Source organism: Varroa jacobsoni, unplaced genomic scaffold (genome assembly GCF_002532875.2).
Source record: "Varroa jacobsoni isolate VJ856 unplaced genomic scaffold, vjacob_1.0 scaffold_249, whole genome shotgun sequence".
Lineage (NCBI taxonomy): Eukaryota > Metazoa > Arthropoda > Arachnida > Mesostigmata > Varroidae > Varroa > Varroa jacobsoni.
In genome coordinates this window covers 17,892-30,922 of record NW_019213151.1, presented here as the reverse complement: position 1 = coordinate 30,922, position 13,031 = coordinate 17,892, and the positions used below count along the sequence as shown (strand labels likewise).

General features: G+C 40.0%; 4 protein-coding genes across 10 annotated transcripts in view; 2 read left to right on the top strand and 2 right to left on the bottom strand.

Annotated features, from left to right (window-relative positions):
• Positions 1-2,274, bottom strand: part of Meltrin (disintegrin and metalloproteinase domain-containing protein meltrin) — a 77,711-nt gene extending 75,437 nt beyond the window's left edge. For 3 of the 4 annotated variants that reach the window (XM_022829979.2, XM_086967517.1, XM_086967518.1), the window contains exon 1: positions 1,656-2,238. In XM_022829979.2, the coding sequence (XP_022685714.1) occupies positions 1,656-1,761 (106 nt within the window). In that variant the 5' untranslated portion in view covers positions 1,762-2,238. The other variant, XM_086967516.1, reaches the window with a different exon arrangement.
• Positions 2,275-2,544: 270 nt separating this feature from the next.
• Positions 2,545-9,202, top strand: Polr3H (RNA polymerase III subunit H). 3 transcript variants are annotated; one of them, XM_022829970.2, is made up of 4 exons: positions 2,545-2,638; positions 6,695-6,808; positions 7,696-7,966; positions 8,218-9,202. In XM_022829970.2, exons 2-4 carry the CDS (start codon positions 6,695-6,697, stop codon positions 8,448-8,450), a joined length of 618 nt encoding a protein of 205 aa, XP_022685705.1. In that variant the 5' UTR covers positions 2,545-2,638; the 3' UTR covers positions 8,451-9,202. The 3 variants fall into 3 exon arrangements, with proteins under 3 accessions (XP_022685705.1, XP_022685704.1, XP_022685706.1); XM_022829969.2 differs by lacking the exon at positions 2,545-2,638 and adding an exon at positions 2,661-2,971; XM_022829971.2 differs by lacking the exon at positions 2,545-2,638 and adding an exon at positions 3,723-3,827.
• The window catches only part of amrt (TM2 domain-containing protein 2 amaretto), a 6,169-nt gene continuing 2,323 nt past the window's right edge, over positions 9,186-13,031 (bottom strand). The window contains exons 1-5 of one of the 2 annotated variants that reach the window (XM_022829973.2): positions 12,019-12,130; positions 11,203-11,557; positions 10,911-10,998; positions 10,493-10,608; positions 9,186-10,152 (exon numbers count right to left, since the gene is read on the bottom strand). In XM_022829973.2, coding sequence (XP_022685708.1) covers positions 9,939-10,152; positions 10,493-10,608; positions 10,911-10,998; positions 11,203-11,363 — 579 coding nt within the window. In that variant the 5' untranslated portion in view covers positions 11,364-11,557; positions 12,019-12,130 and the 3' untranslated portion in view covers positions 9,186-9,938. Of the gene's footprint in view, positions 10,153-10,492; positions 10,609-10,910; positions 10,999-11,202; positions 11,558-12,018; positions 12,131-13,031 lie in introns of those variants that run through there. The other variant, XM_022829972.2, reaches the window with a different exon arrangement.
• LOC111258585 (uncharacterized) overlaps positions 12,379-13,031 on the top strand; it is an 18,309-nt gene continuing 17,656 nt past the window's right edge. The window contains exon 1 of the mRNA XM_022829967.2: positions 12,379-13,007. Coding sequence (XP_022685702.1) covers positions 12,900-13,007 — 108 coding nt within the window. The 5' untranslated portion in view covers positions 12,379-12,899. The remainder of the gene's footprint in view (positions 13,008-13,031) is intronic.

Sequence of the window (13,031 nt, the reverse complement as noted above, 5' to 3'; positions counted from 1 at the left end):
AGACAACAAATACCGAAGGCGCAAGATCTATTATAAAATATGTGCTATCCATGGCCAAGAGGCAATTTCTGATATGAAAGCGTCTATCAGAGCGTAAAATAGAAAAATCCACAGGTTCAATTTTCAACTTCGTCTTTTTTATGTGTCTTTGCAATCGTGGAGCTTGCGTCTGGTAATTGGCGAGATACGCCAATATTTGGCGGCAATATAATTGTCGAATTGCAGATCCCTGTAACAGCAACAGGACTAGCTTTCATTGCAGCTAACAAGAGCCATTAAGCCATGTGACCTGACAAAGCAGCGACCGGAAGACATCGTTGAGCAGACGAGTGCGTTAAGTTTGCAACTAAAATTTTTCTTCACTCGACATGGCGGCCACTTCGGCGTAATGGAACTCAACAACCTAACAGACGCGCAACTATTTAACTGCGCAGCTAAGTAAGCGACTGTCTGTCTCTGATGGCGCTGCGCTATGTTCTTATGTAGAATCGTGCGAATCTGTCACGTGCCGCGCCTTCCAAGAACGGCCGATGAGCAATGATGATTCTAGGTAAAATCGGTCATCCAATCGCTAGCAGCTAAAAGCAGAACGAGATGTAACAAAAGTGTGTGCCTTATTATGTCCATGAGAAGATTGGGTTCATTCTAGCCTTTGCCAATATGCCTGCCATATTAATGCTGAGGAAATGTTATGTCGTTATCGTCATAGTATAAGCTGCTCAGAGCTACCGCATATGAGAGTGCAGCTTTACTGAATACAACTCGAACCTGAATACTGAGAAGGGTAGAATGTGTGACGTAAATATCGCATTCCAAGTGAGTGCCAATACGATGCGATAGATTATTTATACTTTCATATAATCTATTTATTTATTCGTTTAAATAAAATAGAAGCAAACGGACCGTAATGAAGTACAATGTGACTAGACATTGTCTTTCCACATTGGTGTTCTCTGTTTTTAGTAGTATAATACACATAGGAAGATATTGCTGACAAAAGGCAACATTTGCGTGAAATTGGTTCAAATGTAAAAAATTCATAAAAATTCTACTCAGACATACTTCCAAAAGCTAACTGCTGAGTCCTTATTCTATTCTGTGTTAATCCGAAGGTACCGCAAAACGAATCTCAACCATGCATTTGTTCATTCTTAATTGTTCTATGCACCATCTTACACTTCTATTCTATTGCAACCAATACATTTTTTTTAGTGAATTTTTTAGAATGATTTTCTTTAGTAGAAAGTTTTCTAAACAGTTTCTTTAGTTCAAGTAATCCAACTAACGAGTCAATATCTGGAACTTGGCGAATTACATTTTGTTTTACTCGAGCTATCTTTATTCTCTTTACGACACCACTAATCAAAACAAAAACTCAGGACAGTTTCAGCAATGTCTTTTCTAATCAGTTTCACGTTCTTGCCATACCTTTTATCGAGCCTGGTACTCTTTAACAAATTTTAATAAAGGGGTAACAACAACAACAACCACCGTTGTTGTTTAGTTTCTTGTTTAGTTCTATTGTTGGTTAGTTGCGCTAGGTAATAAAGTCCAGAGAAAGCCAGATGGTTAAAACTATGGAAGCTTAATGCAAGAACCCGGACTGTAACTATCTAAGAGCTGTATCACAACAACGCTTGATAACTAATACTTACATAACACCGAATTGAATAAGAAGAGCAGATGAATTAGCAGGAAGACAATGATAGGCGGTTTCCAAACCCGCAGCTGACCCCCATATTTAAGACGCACACGAACCATATCCCACGGCGGGTGTCACCGCGCCACACACTCACAAACACACACTATCAATTCGCCATTGGGTTTGAATATTTTTTTTCTATTTAGAGTTTGTTACACGAGCACCACGAACTTCCACTTGACTCGTACATCCACATCGCAAAGTTCAACCACTATGCATCGACAAAATCGAACAAATTTTGATTATTCTATTTGTTTTATATTTATTAGGAACTACCATTAATCCACGGCTATTGACGAATCCCCACCAGCAACTGCAACTACCACTCTCACCCTGGGGCTGCAAGCTCTCTAGGCACTTGGCTTGCACTCTCTTCTATCTATAATGACAACATTACCCCTATCAATACGACTTTCTCCGACTACACTCAGCTACTCTGATTTATTCGTTAGTGAAACACTCGTTCTTGATGCATCCTTCCTCCATGGGCAGACAATTCACACTGAATGAGCGATCATCTGTGCGAAACTAAAAGTAAAAGGAAGGAACTTACTTTAGGGACTAACCTCCCGTGGCAGCTTCAGGGGAGAGCCTCGCTATAACGCGCGCAAATTCAAAATATCAAAAAAAGGTAGTAAAATATATATATATATATATATATATATAGACATATAAATTCAGCAAGACATGTGTTCTGAGTGCTGATTAACACTGAATCGATAATACATACGTAGGTACTAAATGTATGAATTAAATATATGTCCTTTTGAAAACATCGCCAATTCAAAACAGCAGACGACAGAAGTAGATATAAATAAATACAGGCAGTAACGTTGCTATTAGATGAGAGAAGGCTTTAATTAAATGCTCCATGTTTGACATCGGGTATTGCCGTTAAGCACCACTTAGGAATGCTGGCTTCGAGTACGAAATGAAGTACGCCTACGCTTAGATTCAGACCTACATCATCATGTGCTCCCAAGTTTGCTAAACAAAAATCTATCACTGCACCATCACGGAGACGAGGGAGAGCTCCGTAAACATCTGTATATGTAAACATTCGAATTTTGGATCTCACGTGCTAAAGACATGGCGACAGTCGAGGAGGCGCGAGTTTGTATCAGTAGTTTTATCGTAGTCACCGAGCGGTGCGATCGTGTTCCAAAGGCTCTGTTGAAAAATGGACTTCGTGTATGATTAATGGGTGTTTCTTACTGCTCTTTTGTTTAATCGGCAAAGGTGCTCTGTTTTTCACATATTGGGGTCGAGGCAAGTATTTGTCACGCGTTACTCGATTCCATTGAATAACATTTCGCTTCGCGTCTACGAGCAAATAGAATTTTTGCGTCTCCAGCTAATTAGGCGGAGCGTATAGAGACAGTCCAAGCACTGCTGCATGGTATGCTGACAATAATCAAACGTATTAAAGGCATTTATGACCCACTAGGCGTTACCGGTAAACCCCTCAAATCTTCTAAATTTCCTGCACCAACAAAGCAAATACGTTAGTAAGAAATGGCAAGTGCACGAGCACAGAAATGCATCCCTAGACTTTTGAGTTTGTATATCTTAAATCTCAGAAACAACGCAAGTGTTGTAATGTGTGTATGTCCAAATCTAAACGGACCTAGCTTTTCTCGCAGGTCACCATTTGCCAATTGCAACTATCATATGTTTGAAGTTAGCGATATTCACGAGTAAGATCTGAGCTATTGAACTAACTAGAGAATGCTAGTCAGTAAACACCTATCAGAAAATAAAACTGCTTAAAAATCTGTACTCAAGAATAGCGATGCAAAATTGCTCCTATTAGTGGCCGATTTACCAAAGATAGAAATAGCTTAAAAAGTTCAGCGCGACACAATCAACAAGGATTTCTTACAAGTCCAGTATTAAGGAACATTTTTTAAATAAAGGCCCCGGTACACGCTCTATCGCTCTCTGTGTTTCCCCTAAAGGGGCTACATCTGATAATTATCGGAATTTCACTGAATGTATATGGTACTTCTTGGACGTGTATTTCGAAGTAGAGCTAGGTTACTGATCATCCCATGGGAACCTAAGAAAGAGGTCAAAAACTTGGGGAAACTCGATAACCTGGCAGATATCACGACCGTTGAGCAAGGTGAGTCTTCTACCCAAGTATTGACTAAGATGGGAGCGACCATTAGTCCTGAGCATGATTAAAGGATGAAAAACTGGCAACCCAAAAAAATCTTACAAGTAGCACCAACCGTAAACCTTACCGCCGAAGGTAGAATGTCAGTACGGAACCCACGACTCATTATTCGGGGCACTAATTAGCTCACGATAATACAGAGTGTCACATCTACGTTAAAGGTAACTGAATTAGAATATAACAATCTAAGGAAGCTTTAGGGGCATCTGTACTATGAATATCTCTACAGGCAATTCAAAGCGAAGGAACTATTTAAACAAATGAAGCTCCAACTGGGGTGAATAACATGTCATATTGAGGAGCTGGTGTCGTTGAATCTCTACCCAAAGTGCTTAAAATACGGACATTCAGCAGCTAGCTATTTAAAGAACAGATAGACAACTTCTATTTTTAAGATCTATTTGCAGCCAATGGGGGGGAAATCATAAAAAAAGGGCAGGGAAAATCATAATAGGCATACCAGCTGAGCCCAACAAGAAAGTTATAACAGATTACAATAAGTATGCAATGACAGAGGAAAGGTCATATCTGTTATTATCCATAAATCCAACGTACCTATCATCCTTTCTAGAGAAAGCTACGGAATCGCCTGGGTGGTAGCGGAAGACCTTTTAATTGTAGGCACTTACCAGTCACCCAACGCACGTCGATGATTGTTGGTCCATAAACTTCAGCTTGTAGTTGGCCTTAAGATCGCAGTAACACAATTATTGCCGGAGATTTTAACAGACATGCTACTTTGTGGAGTACTAACCACACAGCGTTTAGGGGAAACGCTTTGGAAGACTCCGATATTAAAACGAAGTGAAGACTTTGCGTCCACTTGAGAAGATCGTTAATGAGGGATATGATACCCTCTTAGAATCTGGACTGGACCAAACTTCAGGCAGTTAGGTATGAGTTGGGAAAACTCATCAGAGCAAGTGAGGTATTCCACTGGAAGAAGATTATTGATGAGCTTAGGAATTACGTGTGGAGCCAAGCCTAGAAAATGTTCGTGGACAAAATGTGTACGCTTAACTCTATCCCTACACAAATTTGAATTTGCGGCCGAAATTATCGCAACACTTTTACCTTCGGATGACACCCCCAGGAATTCGATTAACTCTGCGATCGTTGACCCATCGCAAATTCTCCAGACAGACAGCGGGGAGGAGCATATTATGAAGACTATCAAAGCCTTAAAAAGTACTGTCAGCAGGACCCGATGGAACCCCCGCACAACTGCTTAAGAGACTAACAAGACTAAAGTTACTCGCAAAAGTTGTGGACGACGGAGTTATTAGCAAAATGGAAGCATGCGGACCTCACTTTTTTTTACCTAAACCAGGAAAGGACAAAAATAGCGCGCTAGCCTATAGGTCGATATGTTTACTAAACGCGATTAATGAATTTGCATAGAAAATTGTTGCTTGCAGATTTTTCGAAAAAAACTATACCAAACGTTTTAACTCTTGGGTTTATGAAGGATAGGTCGACAACGGATGTTGTTTAGTGGTGTTAAAAGTGGCGAAGGCAGAGCTGGAGAAAATAAAACGGTAATAAATATACCATGCCTTGGTGGCATTTTATGCCAAAGAAGCATTCATTTGGGAGGTCATAACCTGTAAAACCTAACCTAGAGAAGGTCATTGTCAGCTACCTAAATGACGGGTACATATTACACGGTGGGACCACATAACAGATATCGACGGACCTATTTGAAGGCTCTATGCTGGGTTCTTTTTTGGAATATAGGGTACTGTTGTCTTGCAACAGAAATAATTACAATCAGCCGAAGTAGCGGCATTTGTTATAGCGACAGCACTGTACTAGCAACAGTAGTTATAAAAAGAGACACTAAGGAACTTCAGTTCAATATTAATGATACCTGTGACATTATCAACACTGAAATTACTGGTCATAGCCTCAATTCGCCCCGGGAAGAACGGAGCTGGTAATTTTCAGTGTACGGAAGACGGCTGATGATGTAAACATAAGCGTATACAGCCATACAATTTTCCCGAAGAACACCACAAAATAGCTGGGGACAAATACCACGCTAGACGGAAAGGGACAAGGCTGTTCAGGTGACTAACTCGCTGTTAGGGATCCTGCCCAACGCAAACGGGCCGAAGGAGGGGAACGATTATTGCATTAATGGAAAAATTGATGGTTCTTTGTGTAGCACCCATTTGGCGGGTCGCGCCATCTAAGAAGAAAAAACCTAGCTGAACTTCAGAGTCTGTCTCTATGAACAGCTGCTTGTCTTCGCTACAGCGTAGAACGGACCTCAAGAACTTTCTCTTCAAGAACTTGGATACTTCGCGCAATGAGTGTTAAATGGACTTTTGTTAAAATGTTCTAGCGTTGTTCTGTGTTGGTGTTTATCTTCATGACATATCAGAGAATATTGTTGGGGAACGACAGAAGCGACAAAGATATGAACTGTTGAATTGTCAAAGGTTCTCTTTGTGTAATAGGTTTAGCCAAATAAATTACATTTCGAATCGGCTGAATAAAAACAAACATCCTCCATTTGAACCATAGTATAATTATATCTTTGTTTTTTTGATAATCGTATTAAACCTACCTATTATCAGTTTTCAAAGTTTAATCGTTGACTGGTTTTATTCCTGTTTGCAATTCCTACTTGCCTATGATCTGTATTTAACTGCAGTACATGCTACCAGCCTATAATCAGCTGACAACTTTTAAATGAGGTCGTTTTGCCAGTGATATAGTTCACTAACAGTTGAACTTCATCCTAATACTATGATAGAACTGTTGATTTTGCATTATATTAAGTTTGCTTCCTCTAAAAACTGAATCAGATGTTCGTTGCGAGTGAACTGTACGATGTTGTTCGGGTGGAAGCACATCGTCTTAATGGAAACTCAATATATGAGGCTCTTCGTCAGGCGCTCAACAACAAATTCGTCAATAAGGTAACTAACTGTCGATTTGGACTACGGTGTGCACCGAAAGCCCTAGTGATCTTAAAATGTATTTGCATATATTATGCTATATAGATGAAAACAGTATCAGGAGGTTCCCACACAGTAATTCGTAGTTAAAATTTGCCGAATTGTTCTACACATATCTAAGCTTTAATGCAGAAAATATATTGTTTTGTTATAATCAATGTAAATAATAACAATGCGCCATATAATTCAGATACTTAAGTAACCCTTAGAAATTAAATTAACGCTGAATGATACAACAAAGCCCTAGAATTCGGCTAAACAAACAGTAATAAAGAAACGGAGCTTTTGTGTTTGCGTTGCTCCTACCGGTGTTTTTGTCGCTTAATTTTTTTTCTAGTTTGGACTTGTACTTTCCTTCATTATGTGGCATATATGACACAAGATTTGCATAGAGGAAGACGCTTCCTAGTAGGATAATCATTATCTGAATTTATACGCACCGGTCTTAAGACAAAGACGCCTTCTACACTGATTCTTTCTTTTGTTATTAGTTACCCATGTAGAAGCATCTGAAACTAGAATGGGCTATATCATATGTTAAGTTTTATATTATCAGATGAAGGCAACTTCTAATGAAATAATCCTATAAACTTGAGTACAAAGTTAGATGCGTAGCAAGTAGCATGTGTAAATCGTAGGAAAATAATTTACAATCAGGACCTTTTAAGCATGCATATATATATTTTTAGCATAAGCTCAGATATTCATGTCTTTACCATATGCACTTTGAAATATTCTTCAATACACTTTGAAAATTGTTCTCTTAAGTGCAGTAATGTTCGGATTGTTTGTCCGCTCGTACTCTCGAGCAAACTCAACTTTATTTGTGTCACCTCTGCTTGGTCTAGGTGTTACTCAACTGTGGATTGTTCATTAAAGTACTGGATTTTCTTCCGGAAAGCGGTTCAACCGACTTTCACATCTTACCTGGGGACGGAGCAGTACACAAGAAGGTATATTTTCGAGCCATCGTGTTTCGGCCCTTCCTCAACGAAGTTTTAGAGGGTCGAGTTCGATCATTGTCACCAGAGGGAGTCAAGATCTCCCTAGAATTTTTTGATGATATTATGGTGCAGGGAATGCGGATGCAACACCCCTCACGATGGGACGCTACAAAAGGTACAAGATCCAAATCATATTACCTGAAGTCATAGATAAATGAAGCTTTTTTCGCCTGAACAAAACGTATTTAAAGCTAAGGTAGAATATATTTCTCGCTCATCTCGCCTTTACCTAATCGCAATTATTGCGTAGTAACTCGTAGCCATTTTGTTATTCATAAAGTAGTATATCATATAAAACTGGCCGCGAACTAATGTCATTAGCGTTGAACTAAAATGATTTCAAGATCGACTTATATGAAACTTCAGCTTGCTGGATTTGGGACTATGGGGCAGAAGATGGTGACTCGCACGAACTCTATCTAGAAGTTGGCGATCGGGTGCGTTTTCGTATTGTCGATGAGAAATTCACGGACTGCTCACCCGTAGGACCCCTTGTAGAATCTGCTCAACAGCAACAAAATCTTCCTTCTTCGTACACATTGGAAGCAGCCATGAATGAACCTGGTCTCGGTGTGTTATCCTGGTGGAGCTCTACCTGAAAAGTTCCTAATTAAAAATCTAAAGCAGGTGCATACATGCTTGTAAGGTTACATAGGTCTTTCCTGTTAAAAATGTTCTGTAAACGCTGGCCATCTCACAGATTCCTGCAAGGATATATAACTGATTTTGTTGCGGTTGGCTGAAGAGGCAGGTGGTAGTCAGTATTGACAAAGGATAAGTGTATGGTGACACAAAATCATTACAATTTGTCAGTACTGGTTAACTTAGATAACAAGTTAACCAAAGTTGTTAATAAGCTAAGTATATAGTCCTCTTACTAATATATGTCCATAAAATCTGATTGTTTGCACAGACTATATTCTGTCGGTGCAACTGTTCATTTTGCGTGTTTTATAATCGTACTCCACCGTTGACCTGTCCAGCACCGCTGCAGAAAAAGCCGGCACAAATTAAGTTAATTTGGTAAAATAGACGAGCAATACGATGATTACACATGACAATGGCGTTAACTCGTACGCAAATTACGCTAACTGCTGTTGTTGTATTGAGAACAAGGGCGCATCTTGAAGTTTGACTGATAATGTTTCATTATTATTGGATACTCGCGAGATTGTCTTTGTACGTCGCAGTGATAAATGCAAATGTAGTAACCGAAATCGCATATGTTCAATACAAATGCAAACCATAGATTCCCTGGGATACCGCTGCACCAACCATATAAATAAATGTATCATAGAATTAATGAGCGAATGGAATAAAGCAAGACAAGTACATGCGTATCGAGTATGAAGGTTTATTTGTGTTCGTTTATCCGATCTATAATGCGTAATATTCAGCCTTAAAGCTATAATACATTGTGCATATTAGATGGCATCACAAAAGCTTCGTCAGAACGTAAGGAAAAATGAATGAAATGAAAATGCTAGAAAAATTGATAATTGTCATGCCTATTGTCTATGTAGTAATTAGACCTACTTGAATAGTAATTAATATGCATAATACCTGCCACGATACAAATAGGTCGAGTACTTAGTTGACTTGCAATATTTTTCAGTGAAGTTTCCTATATCTTTATCTTGCTAAACATTTATAAATAGGTTTTTTTTTATGTACGCAGAATGTTGGTCGACTTCATGTTAAGTTTGAGATGTTGATAATGTACTTTTAATTGCCTCATCACATTAATTGCATGTGTATGTCTAGCGAAAGCCCTTTCGATGCATTAAGATTCGTTTTGCTAACGAAGTTATGAATTGACGTTATTATATCTATTCTTTATTAGTGAAACTATGAGTTTCTACTCTTAACTGTAATATTCACATCTAATGGCTGACATAACTCTTCACATATACACAAATACCACCTTTCTTTCAAAGGTTAGGCATTTTTTGAGTCCTGAGACTTGCAAGTTAAATTTCAACTACCATCCAGGTCAGTAAACCCGCTTTTCGGCTAACTACCGCTAACTCTAAGTTAACGAGAAAGTAGGAGGTCCAAAATATCGCTCGAACAATGCGTGCCGATGTTTATGCGTACGGCATCCAATTGGTGCCGTCTTCTGGCATCAAATTACCTGTAACTAATAAAACGATATCAACAACCCACCAAATGCCAAGGCCACCAACTGTGAGCAATTTACCGACGGCCGTACCCGTATGTCCTAGGCAAAATCGGTCCATGCCAAGAAAACCCAAAAGTATTGAGTATAGTAACGTCGTCACAAAATAGTGACCTGAATACCTGCGAAGAACATGGAAAATAAAGCCTTATTAAAATGGCGTATTTCAACATAGACTCCTTTCCCTGTAGGTGCTAAGTTCAATTTGTCGATACAGGTGGTGAGGTAGCGTCATATAGTTATCCCTACCGACGAGGCATAATGGTCGAAGAAGCTACACAAACATTTTTATGTATTTCTTGGTGATATCAAATATTGTTTAAATAATTTTTTATGGAAGTTATTCAAGCATACACTGCTTCTAGTGGCAACTGGAATTAGTGAGGAAGCTCTATCTTACTTAAATTGAAAATAAAACAGTTGTACTTAATCATACAGATTGATACGCAATTGCTTACGTACTTAAGGCAGGGAAATCCTTCGCGATGAAACGTTCGATTTCCCCAGCACTCGATATTGGGCAACACACTGCAATTCACCGCCGTCATCTGAACTTCCTCGTACCGATTGCCACCCCACTGTCACAGCAAGACGATATAAAAAATCAAAATGAAATATGTAAAACTCTATTAGAACACATCGTTCAAGATGCAAAAATGTCAGTTCCTATTTTCAGTTAGAGGCATGTTTCTATTCATTCCAAATACACGTCGTAGGGAGTAGTCTGCTGCTGCTCACGCTCAAAACAACATTAAAAATAGTTGGACACTGACGATGGAATTTACAGCGAAACACAGCGAAATAGCATGCAATATACAGCGTACAAGTATCGTGTTACTATTCTTAGGTCATTAAACCGTCCTCAAACCCAATCACTTACCTTTGTACAACCATAGCCAAGATCCTGTCGCGCAGTCTCATTGCCCTTGAGGTCTAAAGGTTCGGAGCACTCAAGGAAATCTAAAGGCCTGAAAACCAATACGAAATTAATGTTACTCTTTTTCTTCATAATTGGTATACATATTGTATATGTTTATTAAGTTAAAAACCTTATTCGACCGACTTTCTTTTACTGTTGCTAAAACGAAGAGCTCGAACATTATTTACTGGCCTATCTACACTGTTGCATATTACTATCATTACTGTTTTGTATTACGCGTCATTATGCGTACAGATTGTCACAAGGGATGAGCGGCGTATGAGGTTGGTAAGGCGCGCTTGCATTCAGAATGCATTGCTGGATTAAATTTTGTCCCACAGCTGAAACTGCTACTGCAGCTATAAGCACCACGGTAATGAAGGTTTTTTGGCCAGCTTGTCGAAACGCCGGCATAACGTCAGATCGGTAATATGATGACACTATATAGCATTACAACTGGAACTCCAACGCATAGAGTGCGTTGAAATTTTAAAGCAAAATATGAAGTTCATGAAACTCGGAGAAGTCTGCGTGGATCTTGAGACAACAATCAGATGTTTGTCTTTGCGTGTTTTGCTTTCGAAGAGCGGGTTGACGTCTGGGTGAGTCTGTAAACAAACAACGGGTGTTTTACTCAGTGAGGGTCGTCCTGTTCTATTTATTTACAGAGAGCTACAAATAAAATGTTGTACTACTTCTGCAACAAAACATGGAGGCTGTGGCATAGAAAGCTCCCGCTGGTCTTCAGGTTTTAGCTTTGTATTAGTCTGCATACCAATGAATTTGCCGGTGCGCTTTCTTCTTTCAATCACAAATATTAAATCATTGGTCCCTGGAAGCCCGATTAAAATTAACATTATTGTCTGTGAAAAGGATCTAGAAACTTTGTAAATAGGGACAAATAATTTACAAACTGGTACGTTCATTCGCTCAATTCTGCTTTTTTTTTCAGTATATAATGATACACTTATTAATATGCTTATTCTCTGTTTTTCTCATATTTAAATTTTGTATCTTGAATCCATTAGGTAATCAGTACAAGTTTAGCAGACGACTCTCTGTTACTTACGCGCGCTTCTTTTCTTTATCATTCTCTCATTTCAACCATATTTTCCTTTCCTCTTTACCATTAGACCTCTGTCTACATTGCAGACTATACAAATTGCTTGCGTCGTCATCTTTGTAAGCGGATGCGGCCATTTTGTAATCCTGTTGTTACTGTTGCTATAAACAAAGTCAATTCGTCGGAACGTAACAAAGGGGCGGCGACACAAGTCGACCCGTTGCGAGTTGTCCCGGCGAACTGATAGTATTTGCAGCAATAGCACCGGCGGCATCAGAAGTATCAATGGTATCATTGGAACATGTATTGTCTATGACAGCGTCTGGTTGCAGCGCTCATGGAGCTGCTAGTCGCAGCCATCTGGCCGTTCGTAGCGGCAACAATGGTCTTACTGTCGTAGCAGGGATAGGCGTAAACCGACAGCGGCTGCTCCAACCCAACCGCTAGTGCCATTCAGAGTCGTCGTGTTGTTCTCTTGCGTTATATGTGATTTTGGTCGGAACTGTATTGTTGGCGTCGTCAAGTCAGCGATGTAATTTTGCTACCACGGTAGCTGCTGGTACTGTTGCAGTAGCGCTGTCTGTCTGTCCGTTTTTGTGACGGTGTGCTGTTACTTTCTACGTTGCCATCTCCACCACCGCGGTTCGTTGTCACTGGCGCCGCCGCCGTCCGTGGCCGTATGCGGCTGCCTGCCGTCCTTTGCCTACATTGGGCCCGACCGACTCCTAACTACCGCCGGGAAGATTACCATCCCTGCTGTGGCTCCATTACAAGACACAACAGCAACAAGCAGCACCAGCCTACCAGTACACCGCGTTCCCTCCCCTATCGCAGCTCAGTCGTAACAGCCAGAATTGTACCGTCTCACTGCCGCTGTGTTGCCTAGCATGTCCTGCTGCCGTTGGTGTTACTTAGTCATCAACATTGTCAGCGCCAGCACCGACCTCGCCCGACGTCGTCAACGCTACAGAAGCAGGATCATTCTGCTCCTGCGTGTATGATACATGATGCTATAACGT